General features: G+C 43.7%; 1 protein-coding gene across 1 annotated transcript in view; it reads left to right on the top strand.

The window, feature by feature from the left end:
* Nucleotides 1-15,767, top strand: part of grin2db (glutamate receptor, ionotropic, N-methyl D-aspartate 2D, b) — a gene marked incomplete at both ends in the record, with an annotated part of 161,054 nt that overhangs the window by 18,613 nt on the left and 126,674 nt on the right. The window contains 2 exons of the mRNA XM_084052187.1: nt 5,529-5,605; nt 6,990-7,104. Coding sequence (XP_083908313.1) covers nt 5,529-5,605; nt 6,990-7,104 — 192 coding nt within the window. The remainder of the gene's footprint in view (nt 1-5,528; nt 5,606-6,989; nt 7,105-15,767) is intronic.

Here is a 15,767-nt window from a genome sequence, read left to right as displayed (position 1 = left end):
TTGTAGAATTGGAAACCTCAGGCCTTAATGGGTTAAAAGAAAAAAGGTACCTATAATGCTTGCCTGCTTGGCACTCAACATCAAGGGTTCGATTGGGGTTAAGTCTCTGTGGCATGCTAGCGTCATGTCAAGGGGGTGTTCTTGTACTGTACTGTGCATCAAGCTGCCTCACTCTGAAGGAACAGGACCCATGGTCAGGAGGCTATGCTAAGGACCTCCGCTAAGGACCCATGTTTACTTATGCAAGATTAACCCGTTAAGACCGGGAACGCTGTCATTTTAGATTTTAACCACTTTAACTATTATCTTATACTTTGGCTATTAAGAAATAGCCATTTTTTGAAAAATCACGAATAAAATCTTTGAATATATATATATTTTAAAGCAAACGTTTTTTACTCAAATCTTTGCTTCTGGGGTGTTCCTGGAACAACATATTTTGAGATTGGGGTCCGTGGCCAAATACATATCATTTTGTAAAAAAAAAAGTACATTTGTAGAATCCCCAGAAAGCAAAGATTTGAGTTGCAAGTGTTCGCTTTAAAAATATATATATATATAATATTTATCTTCAAAGATTTGCAGAAATGCGGTTAAGGTGGTTAAGATCTAAAATGACAGATGCTTTCCCGGTCATAATGGGTTAACAGCAGACAGACAGACAGACAGACAGACAGACACACACACCGGGTGTGAGTATTTTGTGGGTGGTATACCCAGATTATTCAGTGTGGCACGCTCGAAACGTCCTCTATGTTGTATGCTTTCGACGTGTTCTTCTGGCCACCAGCAGCACCTTGGATTTCAGTGTTTGGATGTGCGTGCCTCTTGAACTCTCTGTGGGACCGTAATTTATTCACACACAAACCTATGGCCCTGTCCTGTGTGTTTATCCCAAAGACCTTTCCAGCCAGCTCCACTTAAGGCTTCAAATCACTATCACTTTTATTTCAAACTTTAATGTTATCAACTATTTCATACAATTTTGTTTACACTGCCCTGCCCTCAGAGATCTCTGACAAGATCTGTACTGCAAATATTACGGGTGCAACCGATTGTAAATAAATATATAGATTTTATATATAGACTTCTCGATTAACCAACACGAGCAAAGATTAAGTCGGTGAAGAGGTTCTAAATGTCGGGTTTCGATACATTTACAGTTATCTCTCCTGCCCTATACTCCAATTCCAACACCTGTACAGTAACAGCACCCTCGGTTTACCCGCCAACAAACCACGGAATGTTGAACGTTGAATGAGCTGGCTGGCACGACGCCAGCAAGAACGGAGGAGAGGTGGGGTACGCCAGACAGGCTGAGGACCGGGTGGGAGGCAGAATTAGCTGGCGGGGGAGCGGGGGGTGGGGGGAGGGGGGTCAACACGCATGCCACAGAGGGGATATCTGAATTTGGTGCCGGCCATCATGCATGCAAAATAGATGTTGTCGGTGCATGTAGCTCCGAGGTGGGGAAATTACCCCGGCATCTGTAGCCAGCAGACCGTGGCTCATGTATATTAATGAGGGGGGGGGGGTCTTTTACATATTCCTCTAAGGGCCGTGCAAACACGGAGAGAGCAGTGGCACTCTCCGTCTTAACAGGTAAACGGACGGAGCGGCTGGTTATCAACCCCAGTTCATTTAAGTCACCCACGCGCGCCCTTCATGCCATGTGACAATTTACAATCTAGACGCTCGTAATCCAGAGCAATTTACAATAAGCAAGGACAACACAAGGTAATGCATCAAATGCATAGAAATAGTAATCTAGGATCACAGGTAAACCAAGAACCTATCATGAGTCTAACCGTAGAATATCCAAAAAATTTAATAATCTGTACGTTAAACTATACACACTATAGGATGCCAGGTCAACAATAACCTGGCATCTGTCTATATATTGGTCTTACAGAGTTGGATCTTGTTTAGTCGATACACTTATTTGTTTTAGCTCCTGCTCATTTGATTTTGCTATTTTGTCTCATCTGTTTAAGGAAATAGGTAGCTGATGTATTGCACTTTTACCTTAGTGCTAGGTATACTCTTGGTTGCTTGTTTTAGCAGAAAATGCACTTTAGACTTCTGGTGATTAGTAGTTTTCGTTCCCTACCTATGTTGAATGCACTTATTGTAAGTAGCTTTGGAAAAAAGCGTCTGCTAAATGACTGTAATGTAATGTATATAATATGCTATCTAAATTACAAGTTAACCTTTGCATAAGCCTGCAAGGTCACCACGGCTAGGGCAAGTGCTATGTGGGCTGAGGTGGAGTCTGAAGAGGTGAGTCTTCAGATTACGGCGGAGAATTGGGAGTAAGTCTGCAGTTCTGACTGCAATGGGGAGTTCATTCCACATGTTTGGGAGCCAGAAAGGGAGAAGAGTCTGGGACGTGTGGAGCGTTGTCCCGGAGGTTTTAGCGAAGGTTCTGACAGCTGTGTTAGCTGATCTGAGTGAGCGGGAGGGGTTGTAGGGTTGGATCAGGCTTTGAAGATAAGGGGGGAGTCATACCTTTGGTAGGCTGCACCATGCAGCCCTCCTGCTTTTCGTGCCTAGAGGGGCGGGTTTAACATCTACGGCGAGAGAATGCGTGTGATGCCATTGGTTCACCGATCTGTCCGTCAGCCCCCGCCCCGTCAACACAACATTACGAGCGACGCCCACTGCACTGGGGGGAAATGAAACACTTCCTATACCGGGTACACCGACGCGCTGGTCCAGGCTTTTATTTTTCAGCAAAACTAAACAATAAAAGCCTGGAGATCGAGGCTATACCTTTGGTTGCTTTTTAGGCCATCATCAGTGTTTTGTGCGGGCAGTTACTGGGAGCCATTAGAGGGAGCGGACAAGGGGGGAGAAGTGCAATTTTTTTTTGGCTGGTTGAAGATCAAGCGTGCTGCAGCATTCTGGATCATTTGGAGAGGTTTAAGTGCCAGTGTCGGGAGGCCAGTAAGGAGAGAGTTACAGTAGTGGAGTTTTGAAATGACTGATGTCTGGATAAGGAGCTGGGCTGACTCCTAGGTGAGGAAGTATATTATAGAATGTGAACCTACAGGATTGCGATTATCTACGAGTGACCGCTGCAATGTGTGCCTTGAATGAGAGCTGACTGTCCAGGACAACACGTACTGTGCAGTACACACACACACACACACACACACACACACACACACGCACACGCACACGCACACACACACACACTACGGTGACCAGACGTATACGTCCCAGTTTGGCCTGGATTGTCCCGGTTTCAAGCTGGGTGTCCTGAGTCCCGACAAATATCTCGAAAACACATATAAATCGTCCCAGTTTTCACCACAGTTACAAAATAATAACACATTTTTCGTCCCCCATCCTGATGAAAAACACCAGATGAAAAAAAAAAAAAGAAATGTCAAAAGTAGGGAAAATAGCATATCTACAAGCTCACAACGAGTCACGTCGCGATGGGTTGTGAGCTTGTAGATCGGCTGTTGGCTAATTGGAATTAAGTGATTGAGGGTCCCGGTGAAAATATTATGATCACCCTGTAGTACACGCACGCACGCACGCGCACGCGCACACGCACGCACGCACGCACGCACGCACGCACGCACGCACGCACGCACGCACGCACGCACACACACACACACACACACGCACGCACGCTTGCATATTTAGCCTATAAAGTGCATCAGGTTGGTATAAGTGGGAGCATTCCAAACTGTATATTCCTGTGGAAGAAAAACTGAAATTGGGGTAAAAAGCAATTTTAACATCAGAAGAGCGGTCTTTGCTCGTAGGCCTTTGTGCTTAAGGAAGGGATCACAGGCACACACTGCACCCAAAGCTCTGCCAGGGAAGAAATGCCAGAAGAAAGGCCGACTCGCACATCACGTACCAAAACCTGTGTGAGCGGTAACAACACAGATGAAATAACATGTTCTCTGTGGCTTTTCCTTCACAATGTCTTTACCTGCCGTTCATCGACGGCGGTGAGTCCAGACGTCCTCTGCCTCTCTAAGGGATTTAACCCATTGAGACCAGGAACACATCTGTGTCATTTTAAGTCATATTTTATACTTTGGCTATTCAAAAATTGCAGATATACAAGATTGTAGATCTGCAAAAAAAATATATATCTGAAAATGTGTGCAACTCTTTGAATATAGGCTATATATATTTTGTTTTAAGTGAACATTTTTAACTTAAATCTTTGCTCCTGGGGGAGGGGGTCCCTGGAACTAAATATTTTGAGATCGGGGGGGGGTCCGCGGCCGAATACATATAATGTTGGGGGTCCTTGACATGAATAAGGTTTGTTCCAGGACCCCCCAGAAGCAGAGGATTTGAGTTAAAATGTTGTTTCAAAAAATCTATATATATTCAAAGATTTGCAAAAATCTTCACGATAATAAAAGAAAAATAGCAGATCTACAAGCTCATATCGCGGCACTCGGTGCCGCGCTATGAGCTTGTATATCTGCTATTTTTGAATAGCCCAAAGTATAAAATAATGGTTATATAGGCTATAGCTAAAAAAAGATGCGTCTGCGCAAGATGACATGCACAGACGCGTTCCCGGTCTGAATGGGTTAAGAAAAAAAAAAGAGCTTTCAGAGTGACACCGGGAGACAATTAGAAGTGCTCTGTGTGATTATCAGACGGGTCGTGCGGTGGTTTGGCAGGAGATGAGGAGGCGAGCGGCAGCGAAAATTGTGTCACTTCAAAAAGATGAGTCCTGACAATGGAGTGAGCGTCTCGTTCGATCGTTTGGTGGCTGTCGGGTGGAAACCTTGTATATGTACCAAAAACATGGACATGGGAAAAAAGAACCTTGTGTTCTGATGATGGACCCAATGTCGTTTTTATTTTAGTCACAAGAGCTGATGTTGTTACTTTTCATCGGTTCAGTATTCATAGAACTCCACAGACACACTCAACCACATTCACTTTGTGACACTATAGTATGACGAAGTAGGGGCATTAAAGGAGGAGTTCACCCAAAAAATGACTTACTTTCTATCAATTGCACACCCTATGAAGCCTTGAATCCATGGATTCTTTTTTGTTTTTGTCGCATTCCTAAGCTAATAATTTGATTCCCGTCTCCTACCGGCTAATGTATCTGGTAGGAGACACAAAGTAGATTATTTGTGTCTCCTACCGGAAATACACACAGTCATCAAATTATTGTCTTAGGAATGCCACAAAAACAAAAATAAATCCATGAAATCAAGGCTTCATGGGGTGTGTAATTGATAGAAAATAAGTCATTTTTTGGGTGAACTCCTCCTTTAACTTAGGAAGAAAAACATCAAAAGTTGAAACATGGAGATGCGAGGTTTCTGCCGCCGACATCGACGATTTACGTGCCGATCTGTTTTAACAGACGAGGGGCTCCTGACTGCCACCAGTCAGGTGCTGGGACTTAGCATCTGAATGGAAAGCGTAATATCCATCTTATGCTGCGTTCCAAATTCAGCATTGAGCAGCTTAAATGCCTTCCTCCTGCGTGTGGTTCTCTCATCGTCTGCACGTTCTCCTCTCAGTCATCCTTCAGCGCTCAGCGGAATCCGGGATTCAGTCAAGTATTTATTGCCACCACGTCCATCAAGGATGCTAGAACGTGTGCTCCGAATATTATACGCGAGATTTGCCAGTATATTAAGTGACTGATACAGTCTATGGTATACTATATGAATCAGGGGTCTTCAACAGGGGGTCCGGGACCCCTAGGGGGTCATAAGAGTTACTACAGGGGGTCTGCTAAATCTTGTGTGTGATATGTTTTTTTTTTTTTCCTTAACCAGCCGAACCCTGGCATCCCTTTTCTGAAGAGAACTTTAGCCAAAAATAGCAGATCTACAAGCTCACAACGCCTCGCGCTGCGAGGCGTTGTGAGCTTGTATATCGGCTATTTTTGGCAAAGAGGTATAGGTGCAGAGGGCAAAAAGAGCAGACCAAGTAAACAAAAAAAGTTTAATCTGAAACACAATTTTATACAATACAGAGGGGGTCCCTGCTTCATCTATCTCTCAGCTAGGGGGTCCTTGGCCTGAAAACGTTGAAGACCCCTGATATAAATATATATATAAGAATGATATGATGTAATAGAAAAATAAACGGCCATCAGCCGTACAAGATCTGCATATAAACCTACACTGTGGCAATATAAATAAAGTCCCTTGAGAGAAAGTATGGCATTCTCTGAGCTGATGTTAGCATTATGGTCATTGACGAAGGGCGGCACAGTGACCCGCCAAATCACCCGCAGAGGCAAGTGCTCAGTTCTCTCCTTTCAGTATTCAGTTTCACATTTACACTGGAGGCGTTTGGTCCTCGTGCTAACCAGCTGTGGTGGACAAAGTACTCAACGCCAGTAGCCTGCTTGAGTCAACGTAGTCAAATATTAACCCATTAAGACCTGGAACTGTGTCATTTTTAGATTTGAGCTAAAACGCATTATTTTACACTTTGGGCTATTCAAAAATAGCAGATCTACAAGCTCATAGCGCGGCACCGAGTGCCGCGCTACGAGCTTGTAGATCTGCTATTTTTGAAAAATCGTGAAAATGTGTGCAAATCTTTGAATATACATATATTTTTAAAGCGAACATTTTTAACTCAAATCTTTGCTTCTGGGGGGTCCCTGGAACAAAATATTTTGATGGGGGTCGGCGGCCAAATACATATAATTCTGGGGGTCCTTGACTTGAAAAAGATTGAGCACCACTGACATAGAAACATACGTTTTTCAGAAAACTGTTGGGATTTAGGAGACATGTAGAATCGGCTTCAGGTCTTAAAGGGTTAAATCGCCCTAAATGATATGTTTGTGTCATGGTCCATTCACACAATGTGAATATAATCCAGACCAAAGCAACGCATTTTTGTATTCAGAACGTGCTCAACCTTTTGCCACGAATAAAGGCATCTACCGATATGAATGAGGCAACTGTATTATACCATCCAAGAAAAATAACATTCTATCTGTCCTATTCTTCTCTCAGGTATTTCAACAACATCACGCTGGGCGGTCGAGACTACTCCTTCAACAGTGACGGATACCTGGCCAACCCCTACCTGGACGTCATCTCATGGACGCCTGGGCGAGGCTGGGAAGATGTAAGGATGTGACATCATTTCCTCTAATCTATGTACTGTATAAACGTGTGTGTGTGTGTGCGTGCGTGCGTATGTCCCGACCAAAACTCAAGCATAACTGGACTTCACACTTGGCATGTGTTGTGCCAAGTGAGAATTTGGTCGTACCGGAGGTTGTCCAGAACCGAAAATGAAAAATCACTGCATCTGTCTGTCTGGGAGTCTGTTCTGACGGTTATCCTTTTTATGCCCATATATGGAGCTGACAACGAGTTCAACGGATACAAGAGGTATCGCATAACCGGAGGGGCATGCGTTCCCAACCGTTATCGGCCTAGTAATCATCCTATAATTCTACAAAGCTCTGTGGCTCTGTGTGTGTCTGTGTGTGCGTGTGTGTGTGTGTGTGTGTGTGTGTGTGCGTCTGTGTGCGTGCGTCCCCAAAATCTCTCCTGCCCGGTTCTCCTCAGTGCCTGGAGCAGTTGATCTGTATTTGCACACAGCCATTGACCATCAGCATGCGCACGGAATTTGAGCCGTTTAATAGCCTTTTTCCGAACCTCTGTTTAACTCTACGGCCGGAGTTTTCGATGTTAATGCGTGGCCAAGTGCGCATGGGTGAGGTGAGGTTTGAACTGCCGGTTCTTTTCATTCCCAGGCGGACTCTCTACCCACTCAGCAACAATATTTTTTTTCCTCCGAAATTTTTAGTAGCAAATTATGATTACCCTTTGTTTCTTCCCAATTTAGTCGTTAAGCCAATTAATTCCTCCCACTGCTTGCCACTGCAGTAGTACCCTACTGGCTCCCACCAGGAGGATGTAAGCACCATTCATCATTTCTGGCTGGCAGGTGCTGCCCCCAGCCTGTAGGAGTGCATGCATGCAGAGACAAAAATTGCCCTACACCCGCCCAGCTTCCCTCCCCCGAAAACGGCCAACTGTGTTCATGGACACGATTGGCAAGCCGGATGCACTGCGGTGGAATGGAAGCCCCATGACTTCCATGGTGGTGGGATTCTAGGGTTGGGCATGTACTTACCACCCTATACGCCACCCGAGCGCCCTGGATGGCCATCGTCGGCCCGTTGTCTCTTGTCTCATAGACTGGCTGAATCACAGTTTGTGACCAGGTCAGGTGCAAACATGCTTTGAATCTCGAGCCATACAATGATTCCGGTCAGATCTATTATTCCAGACAGAAAAGTAATGATAAATTCATTCCTTTGTTAATCAGGCAGCATCCTGCCAACATTTTTGGCTACACGCCCGTCCCCAGGCTGTGATGATGTAAGATTCTGACATAATTTGCACATTCATTTCGTTTATTGTTTATTATAACAGGGACAGCTCACAATTAAAAGTAATTGCACCAGTGTTAGCTCGCAGTTAATTTGCATCCATTGTCCCTGGGCAGATAGTCAAAAAAAAAAAACACGACAAAAGAGCAAATACACTTTAACATGTTTTTGCACAAAACCCTAACCCTAACTCAAGAGTCCATCAGAATCATTACGATCATTTGCTCGTGGCGAGGCGTGCACTGATGGTATAATTTTCAATTTGCAGTATATTGTGAGGGCATGAGTAGAAAATCATTGCTGTCGGTCCATGTCCAATGTCCATAACCATTACTATTCAGGAAATGGAAAAAAAAGAATTGCCTTATGTTCCCAAGGGATCCAATGTCGTTATTATTTATTCTCGAGCTCGTTAATACTTTTTCATTGTTTCAATATTTAAATGTTTAGAAAACAGTGAACTTAGCATATCTACCAGCTCACAACACGGCATGATTCAACGCGTTGTAGAGCTTGTAGATTGGATATTTTTGCGAACATTTGCGTGACACTGTTGTACGACTAAGTATAGGCCATGAATTTACACCCCCCCAAAAAAACATACAAATTTGAATTATGATGATGCAAGGTTTCTGCCTGACAGTGACGATATCATGGCATCTCCAATGCCCTTTGAGGGGGAAAGAGTACAACCAAGAAGAAGCAATACCTACCAATAACCCATTCAAACCTGGAAACGCATCTACAAAGGTCTTCTAAATCCTAACGAGTTTCTGAAAAAACATATGTTTCTATATCAGTGTTCTCAAACCTTTTCATGTTCAAGGACCCCCCAAAATGATATGTAGTTGGCCCGCCGACCCCCATGTCAAAATATTTAGTTCCAGGGACCCCCATAAGCAAAGATTTGAGTTAAAAAATGTCCGCTTTAAAAAATGTATATTTTTGATTTGCACACATTTTCTCGATTTTTCAGAAAAATAGCTAAAGTATAAAATAAACACAGATGCGTTCTCGGCTTGAAGGGGATAATTATGAACCGAGAACAAAGCTGTCCCCAGTGGATCAAAGCATCTTATACAGTACGCTTTACCTCTTTGATCACGCGTCACGCGTCAAAATGTGTTGTTTTCTGCCTGGAGTGCATGTGTTTATCTCCCTAGCTAGCTTGTATACGCGGGGGTGGCGCAACAATGAATTCAACTCATGTCCAGTTTACCCCACGCGATCTTGACACGCTTCGCTAGCCCTGACATTATTCAGCGTGTGATTGACTAATGAAAACATTGCAACCGCTCCGTGTTACAAATCAAATATGTACGAGAGAGTTGACTAGCTGCCGGTTCCCTCTCTAACACGTCACTGAGCCTACTATACCCGTTGTGTTTTGTAGAATGTTGTACGTAATTTGTTAGCAACAGAGAAGGCATGAGGGGATGGGAGTGTGGTCTGCCCCACCCCACCCCCTGTACCCAGAGCGCTAGAGTGCACACAGAAAAATAATGGCTCTGAAATGGTTCTTTAACTTACAGTATTAAAGGACGACTTCACCGATTTTCAACCTATCTTCATATAATTGGTCCTCACTAATACTCATGATAAAATGGTACAATTTTTTTCTACTTGGTCTGTGTCTCATAGGAGGGCTGTGGACAGTCCAGAAACCCGTCTACCAGTGACATCATCATTAGGCATGATTTTTTTTTTCCAACAAAATTTCACATTTTTTATTTAGATTTTTATTAACACGAGAGCAATGGCTTCTTTCATTGCATTGCAACTTTCCAGGAATAGAAAGCCTGCAGTTTCTATTAGCTTGGATTCCCCATTGATGATGTCACAGCATGGTAGACGGGACTCTGAGCTGTACACAGCCCTCCTCTGAGACACAGACCGAGTAGAAAAAAATGGTACTATTTTATCATGAGTATTAGTGAGGACCAATTATATGAAGATAGTTTGAAAATCGATGAAGTCGTCCTTTAAGACCTGAGGCGGATTCTACAAAATGTCTTCTAAATCTCAACAGTTTTCTGAAAAACATATGTTGCTGTAATATCAGTGGTTCTCAAACTTGTCAAATTGTGTAAAATGTATTTGGCCGCGGACCCCCATCTCAAAATATTTAATTCCAGGGACCCCCAGAAGCAAAGATTTGAGTTACAAATGTTTGCTTTAAAAAAAAATCACACCCTGTGTGAAGGAAACGGTGCCTTTGATGAGTGGCCTCCTGGTGGCGCTGTAATAGGGCGGGGCGGGGCTTCAGCAATTAATGCTCGTCCCTATTGGTGGTGTAAGTCCACATACCAAATTTGGACTTGGTGGCATGCTGCAAACTGGAGTTATAGCTGTTTAAAGCCAGTGGCCTCCTGGTGGCGCTATAATAGGGCGGGGCTTCAGCAGTCAATGCTCGTCCCTATTGGTGGTCTAAGTCCACATACCAAATTTGGACTTGCTGGCATGCTGTGAACTGGAGTTATAGCTGTTTAAAGCCCGTGCTCAAACGGACAAACGGACAAACAGACAAACGGACAGACAGACATACGGACGGACATAGTCAAATGTAGAGCGGCTGGCACCGCTAAAAATATATATATATTCAAAGATTTGCAAAAATGTTCATAATCTTTAAAAAATAGCAGATCTACAAGCTCATAGCACGGCACTCTGTGCCGCTCTATGAGCTTGTATATCTGCTATTTTTGAATAGCCAAAGTATAAAATAATGGTTAAAGTGGTTAAAATCTAAAATGTCAGATGCTTTCCCGGTCTTAATGGGTTAAGTTAAAAGACTATATGGTCCCACGAAGAACCTTCACCTACTACTGAAGAACAATTTTATTTAGTGAATGGGTCTGAAAGGTTATTTTCTGGAACCAAAACAATGTTATTTTATGACATCTCTCTGAAGGACTAGCTTTGGTTCCAGTTGGCACTTTGTTTTTCTGTGCGTGTACACAGATAAGCGTTACTGAAACAACAATGTAGACCGTGAACGGAGGAGGGTATAGTGGCTGGTCACCCAGGCTCATGTGTTAGTGGAAGAAGTACCCAGATTCTTTACTTAAGGGTAGGGTATATAGCAATGATTTCTATCAGAAAATAGTATTGTAGCCTTTTAACAAATAACCTTTTGTTTTAACCCATTGAGACCTGAAGCCGATTCTACAGTACATGTCTCCTAAATCTCAACAGTTTTCTGAAAAACGTATGTTTCTATATCAGTGGTGCTCAATCTTTTTCATGTCAAGGACCCCCAAAATTATATGCATCTGGCCGCCGACCCCCATCAAAATATTTTGTTCCAGGGACCCCCTAGAAGAAAAGATTTGAGTTTAAAATGTTCGCTTTAAAAATATATATATTCAGAAGATTTGCACATATTTTCAAGAATTTTCAAAAATAGCAGATCTACAAGCTCGTAGCGCGGCACTCGGTGCCGCGCTATGAGCTTGTAGATCTGCTATTTTTGAATAGCCCAAAGTGTAAAATAATGCTTTTTAGCTGAAATCAAAAAATGACACAGTTCCAGGTCTTAATGGGTTAACCAAAGAAATAGCACTTCACTTACCCGTATACCTTTAAGTACAGTACTTGAGTAAATGTACTTAGTTACTTTCCAACCACACCGTGCTGACTATAGTGTTGCTGAAACAACAACAACCTGAGCAGAGGGTAGTGGCAGGGTCACCTGGGTATCATGTTCCCGTGCAGTTCAGCCTGGTTGGCAACGTGGGCCCCGGGCAGGTTGCTGTACGATTGACCTCTCTCTCTCTCTCTCTCTCTCTCTCTCTCTCTCTCTCTCTCTCTCTCTCTCTCTCTCTCTCTCTCTCTCTCTCTCTCTCTCTCTCTCCTTTGTCAGCCTGCCGTTCCCCATCAGATAGCTGGCTCCTTGTCTTTTTTCTACATCCCACAAACATCCTGTTTATTCATGCATGCGTTTGATGTACGTACTGTACATAACGCTGTGTCTGTGTCACAGCCGTTCCTCCTTGCCTCTTATCTCGTGTGTCACAGTGAGCCTGTTCTCGTTATAGGACAGTGTTGATTTCGTCGACTAAAACTATGACGAAAAATGGTCGTCGACTACCTTTTTTTCACTGACGAAAAAAACGAAATAAAAACGAAATAAAATCTAAGCAATGATGACTAAAACTATGACTACATATATTGACAATCTCGTCAACAAATAAAAACTAGACTAAAATGTTAGTGAGGGACTATAGTGGAGAAGAGATCCAGTAGAACTAAAAGACAAGTCATTTTGTGTTTGGTTGCGCTTGGGTGTTGCTGCTCTGAAAATAGCCGATCTACAAGCTCACAACACGTCGCGCTGCGACGCGTTGTGAGCTTGTAGATCGGCTATTTTCAGCATGCGACCAAGTGTAAAATCAGCCATTAGGACGCCATCAAGGCACCGCCAAAATACATTTTAGTCGACTAAATCAACTGTAGATTTAGTCGACTATAATGTATTTTAGCGGTGCCTATAAACTTATGACATTTAGTCGACTAAAACTAGACAAAAACTAAAACATGTCGGATGACTAAAAAGACGTTTTGTGCTAGGGACCCCCAGAAGTTGAATTCACAATTATTCAGAAAAAAACAGTTTCAATATTTTTCTAATATTTTCAAAAATAGCATTTTTTGAACAGCCAACATATAAATGGATAAAGTGGTTAAAATTATTGTGATTCTATATTAACTACTTTTCCTGGAACCCCCCCAAGGACCCCTGGGGGTCCCCGGACCCCACTTTGAGAACCAACACATTAGGAAACGTACAATGCGATGATAATGGCTTTTTACTTACTTATAGTAAATGAGCTCTCGCCATACGTTGTTCTCATTTGTTATTCATTTCATTACTAACACTCAACATTTAATCGCAAGGTTAATATCCTCGTTTATATTTCATATTTTAATAGGATACAATCTGGTGATTAAATGTTGAGTTGCAGTTAAAATGAAATGAATAACAAAGACGTTGATATGGTGTCATATATATCGTTGCTTGCACACATTGGTAAAGGTTCCCTCTTACAAAATGAGGGAACCTGTGTGTGTTACAAAATTAGAACATTTTGGTGATTTAAGGCAGAGGTCTTCAACAGGGGGTCCGGGACCCCTAGGGGGTCCTCAGAGTTACTACAGGGGTCCGCCAAATCTTTGTGTGATAGGATTTCTTTTTTTTACATTAACCACTTGAACCCTAGCATCACTTTTCTGAGGAGAACTTTAGCCAAAAATAGCAGATCTACAAGCTCACAACGCCTCGCGCTGCGAGGCGTTGTGAGCTTGTAGATCGGCTATTTTTGGCAAAGAGTTATAGGTGTGTAGAGAAAAAAAGAGCAGCAAAAGTTTATCTGAAACACAATTTGATTTAAGGTATTTTCAGACGGTTAGCGGCCGAGGCGCCTACAGTATTTAATTCATTTTCAATGAGAGGCGGGCGATTATTTGGGACGCGCGGAGAAGTTTAGAGGCGGTGAGGCGAGCGGGCGCGGTCCTTTGAAACTCTCGCGCTTGTTTGTGCACGTACGTGCACGCGGGCGGCAAGAGCTGGATTCTGGTGAGCTTTTGTTTTCCCCGCACCGCTCAGGAGGACGAAACAACAATGATCGCGTCGCGGTCCCCGCTTATCCGAGTGGTATCGCCCGCGTTCACCGCTTCCCGTCTTATTACGACCTTTACATGGTTTGAATACGTAGTACGGTACATGTACCGTAACTAGTAACTAGGTTACGTATTGCAAGATGTATTTTACTTACTTTGGCTCTTACTTTGACGTAAGTAAAGAGCCATTATACGTTTGACATTTTGATAATGAGATCGTGCACACTCACAAATGCACATGCATGCAAGCACACATAAATCAATGTCTTATCATCCAGGCCCTTTGTGGTTTGACTTATAGGTCTGCGTGCACACACACACACACACACACACACACACACACACACACACACACACACACACACACACACACACACACACACACACACACACACACACACACACACACACACACACACACACACACACACACATACACACACACACACACACACCTGACAGTGATGGTGCAGCTCGTTGTAACTGCTGTGTAAAGTAATGTAGTGTAGATCGATAGCCGTTGACTTGTTTCGGTGCAGGATCCTCTGCTCTCGTCTCATTGGACGGCGGAAGCCGCTGCTGATTGGTGCATTTAATCTGGATTTGACCTCAACACACACATCAACACCACTAGAGACATGTGTGTGTGTGTGTGTGTGTGTGTGTGTGTGTGTGTGTGTGTGTGTGTGTGTGTGTGTGTGTGTGTGTGTGTGTGTGTGTGTGTGTGTGTGTGTGCGCGTGCGTGCGTGCGCTTGCACGCGTGTGCGTTGCGTGCGTTGTGTGCGCACATGTGGATGTTTTAGAACGTAACATGGACGCATTACAGGTTATAAAAATGTGATATTTAAATCAAATACCACTTGCACCTTGGTCCAGAGGTAACAGTACTCAGTGCTTAATTTGTAAATGATTAGGTGCCAGAGCTCATGAACCCGACTAAGTCATGCCCGAATTACAGTCGTAACAGCAAATAAAGTGGTTATTGTTATGGCGATTTATGAACGTTTCATTTCATCCATGGTCCTTTTCCATTGCGGGAAGGGAGTGTGTGTGTGTGTGTGTGTGTATGGGTGTGGGTGTGGGTGTGGGCGTGCACATGTTTGCAAGCACGCTCTGCATGCGCACTCTGCATCTCAATATCTCAAAGACAAAGACAAGTTTTGTTCAGAAATCCTTCATCTGGGCCCCTGTCACCTATTAGAGATGTGTGCTGTGTGTGTGTGTGTGTGTGTGTGTGTGTGTGTGTGTGTGTGTGTGTGTGTGTGTGTGTGTGTGTGTGTGTGTGTGTGTGTGTGTGTGTGTGTGTGTGTGTGTCTTTTTTTTCTTCATCCATTTAATATGGAGGGATTTGACTTCCCTCAGAGAGCGCCGCTCGTTTGCTCATCCACACATGAACCAGGTGCGCTGGTTCATGTGGTACAAACGACACCACACACTACGCTCCTTAGGAACACACACACACACACACACACACACACACACACACACACACACACACACACACACACACGCACACACACACACACACACACACACACACACTCTCCCCTACATGGGGCCAAATCACACACAGTCGCACATAGCGATGCGCCCACCCATGCAAGAACATATGCACATGAGTGCAAACGCACACGCACACATACCCCTGCTGGTTTTAACAGCCCACCAGAGTGTGTGTGTGTGTGTGTGTGTGTGTGTGTGTGTGTGTGTGTGTGTGTGTGTGTGTGTGTGTGGGCGCATACTCACTGCTACCATGTCCCTCCGA

Source organism: Gymnoscopelus microlampas (genome assembly GCF_963454915.1).
Source record: "Gymnoscopelus microlampas genome assembly, chromosome: 3".
Taxonomy (NCBI): domain Eukaryota; kingdom Metazoa; phylum Chordata; class Actinopteri; order Myctophiformes; family Myctophidae; genus Gymnoscopelus; species Gymnoscopelus microlampas.
The sequence above is the reverse complement of the archived record's forward strand: the minus strand, read 5'-3'. Positions and strand labels throughout refer to the sequence as shown.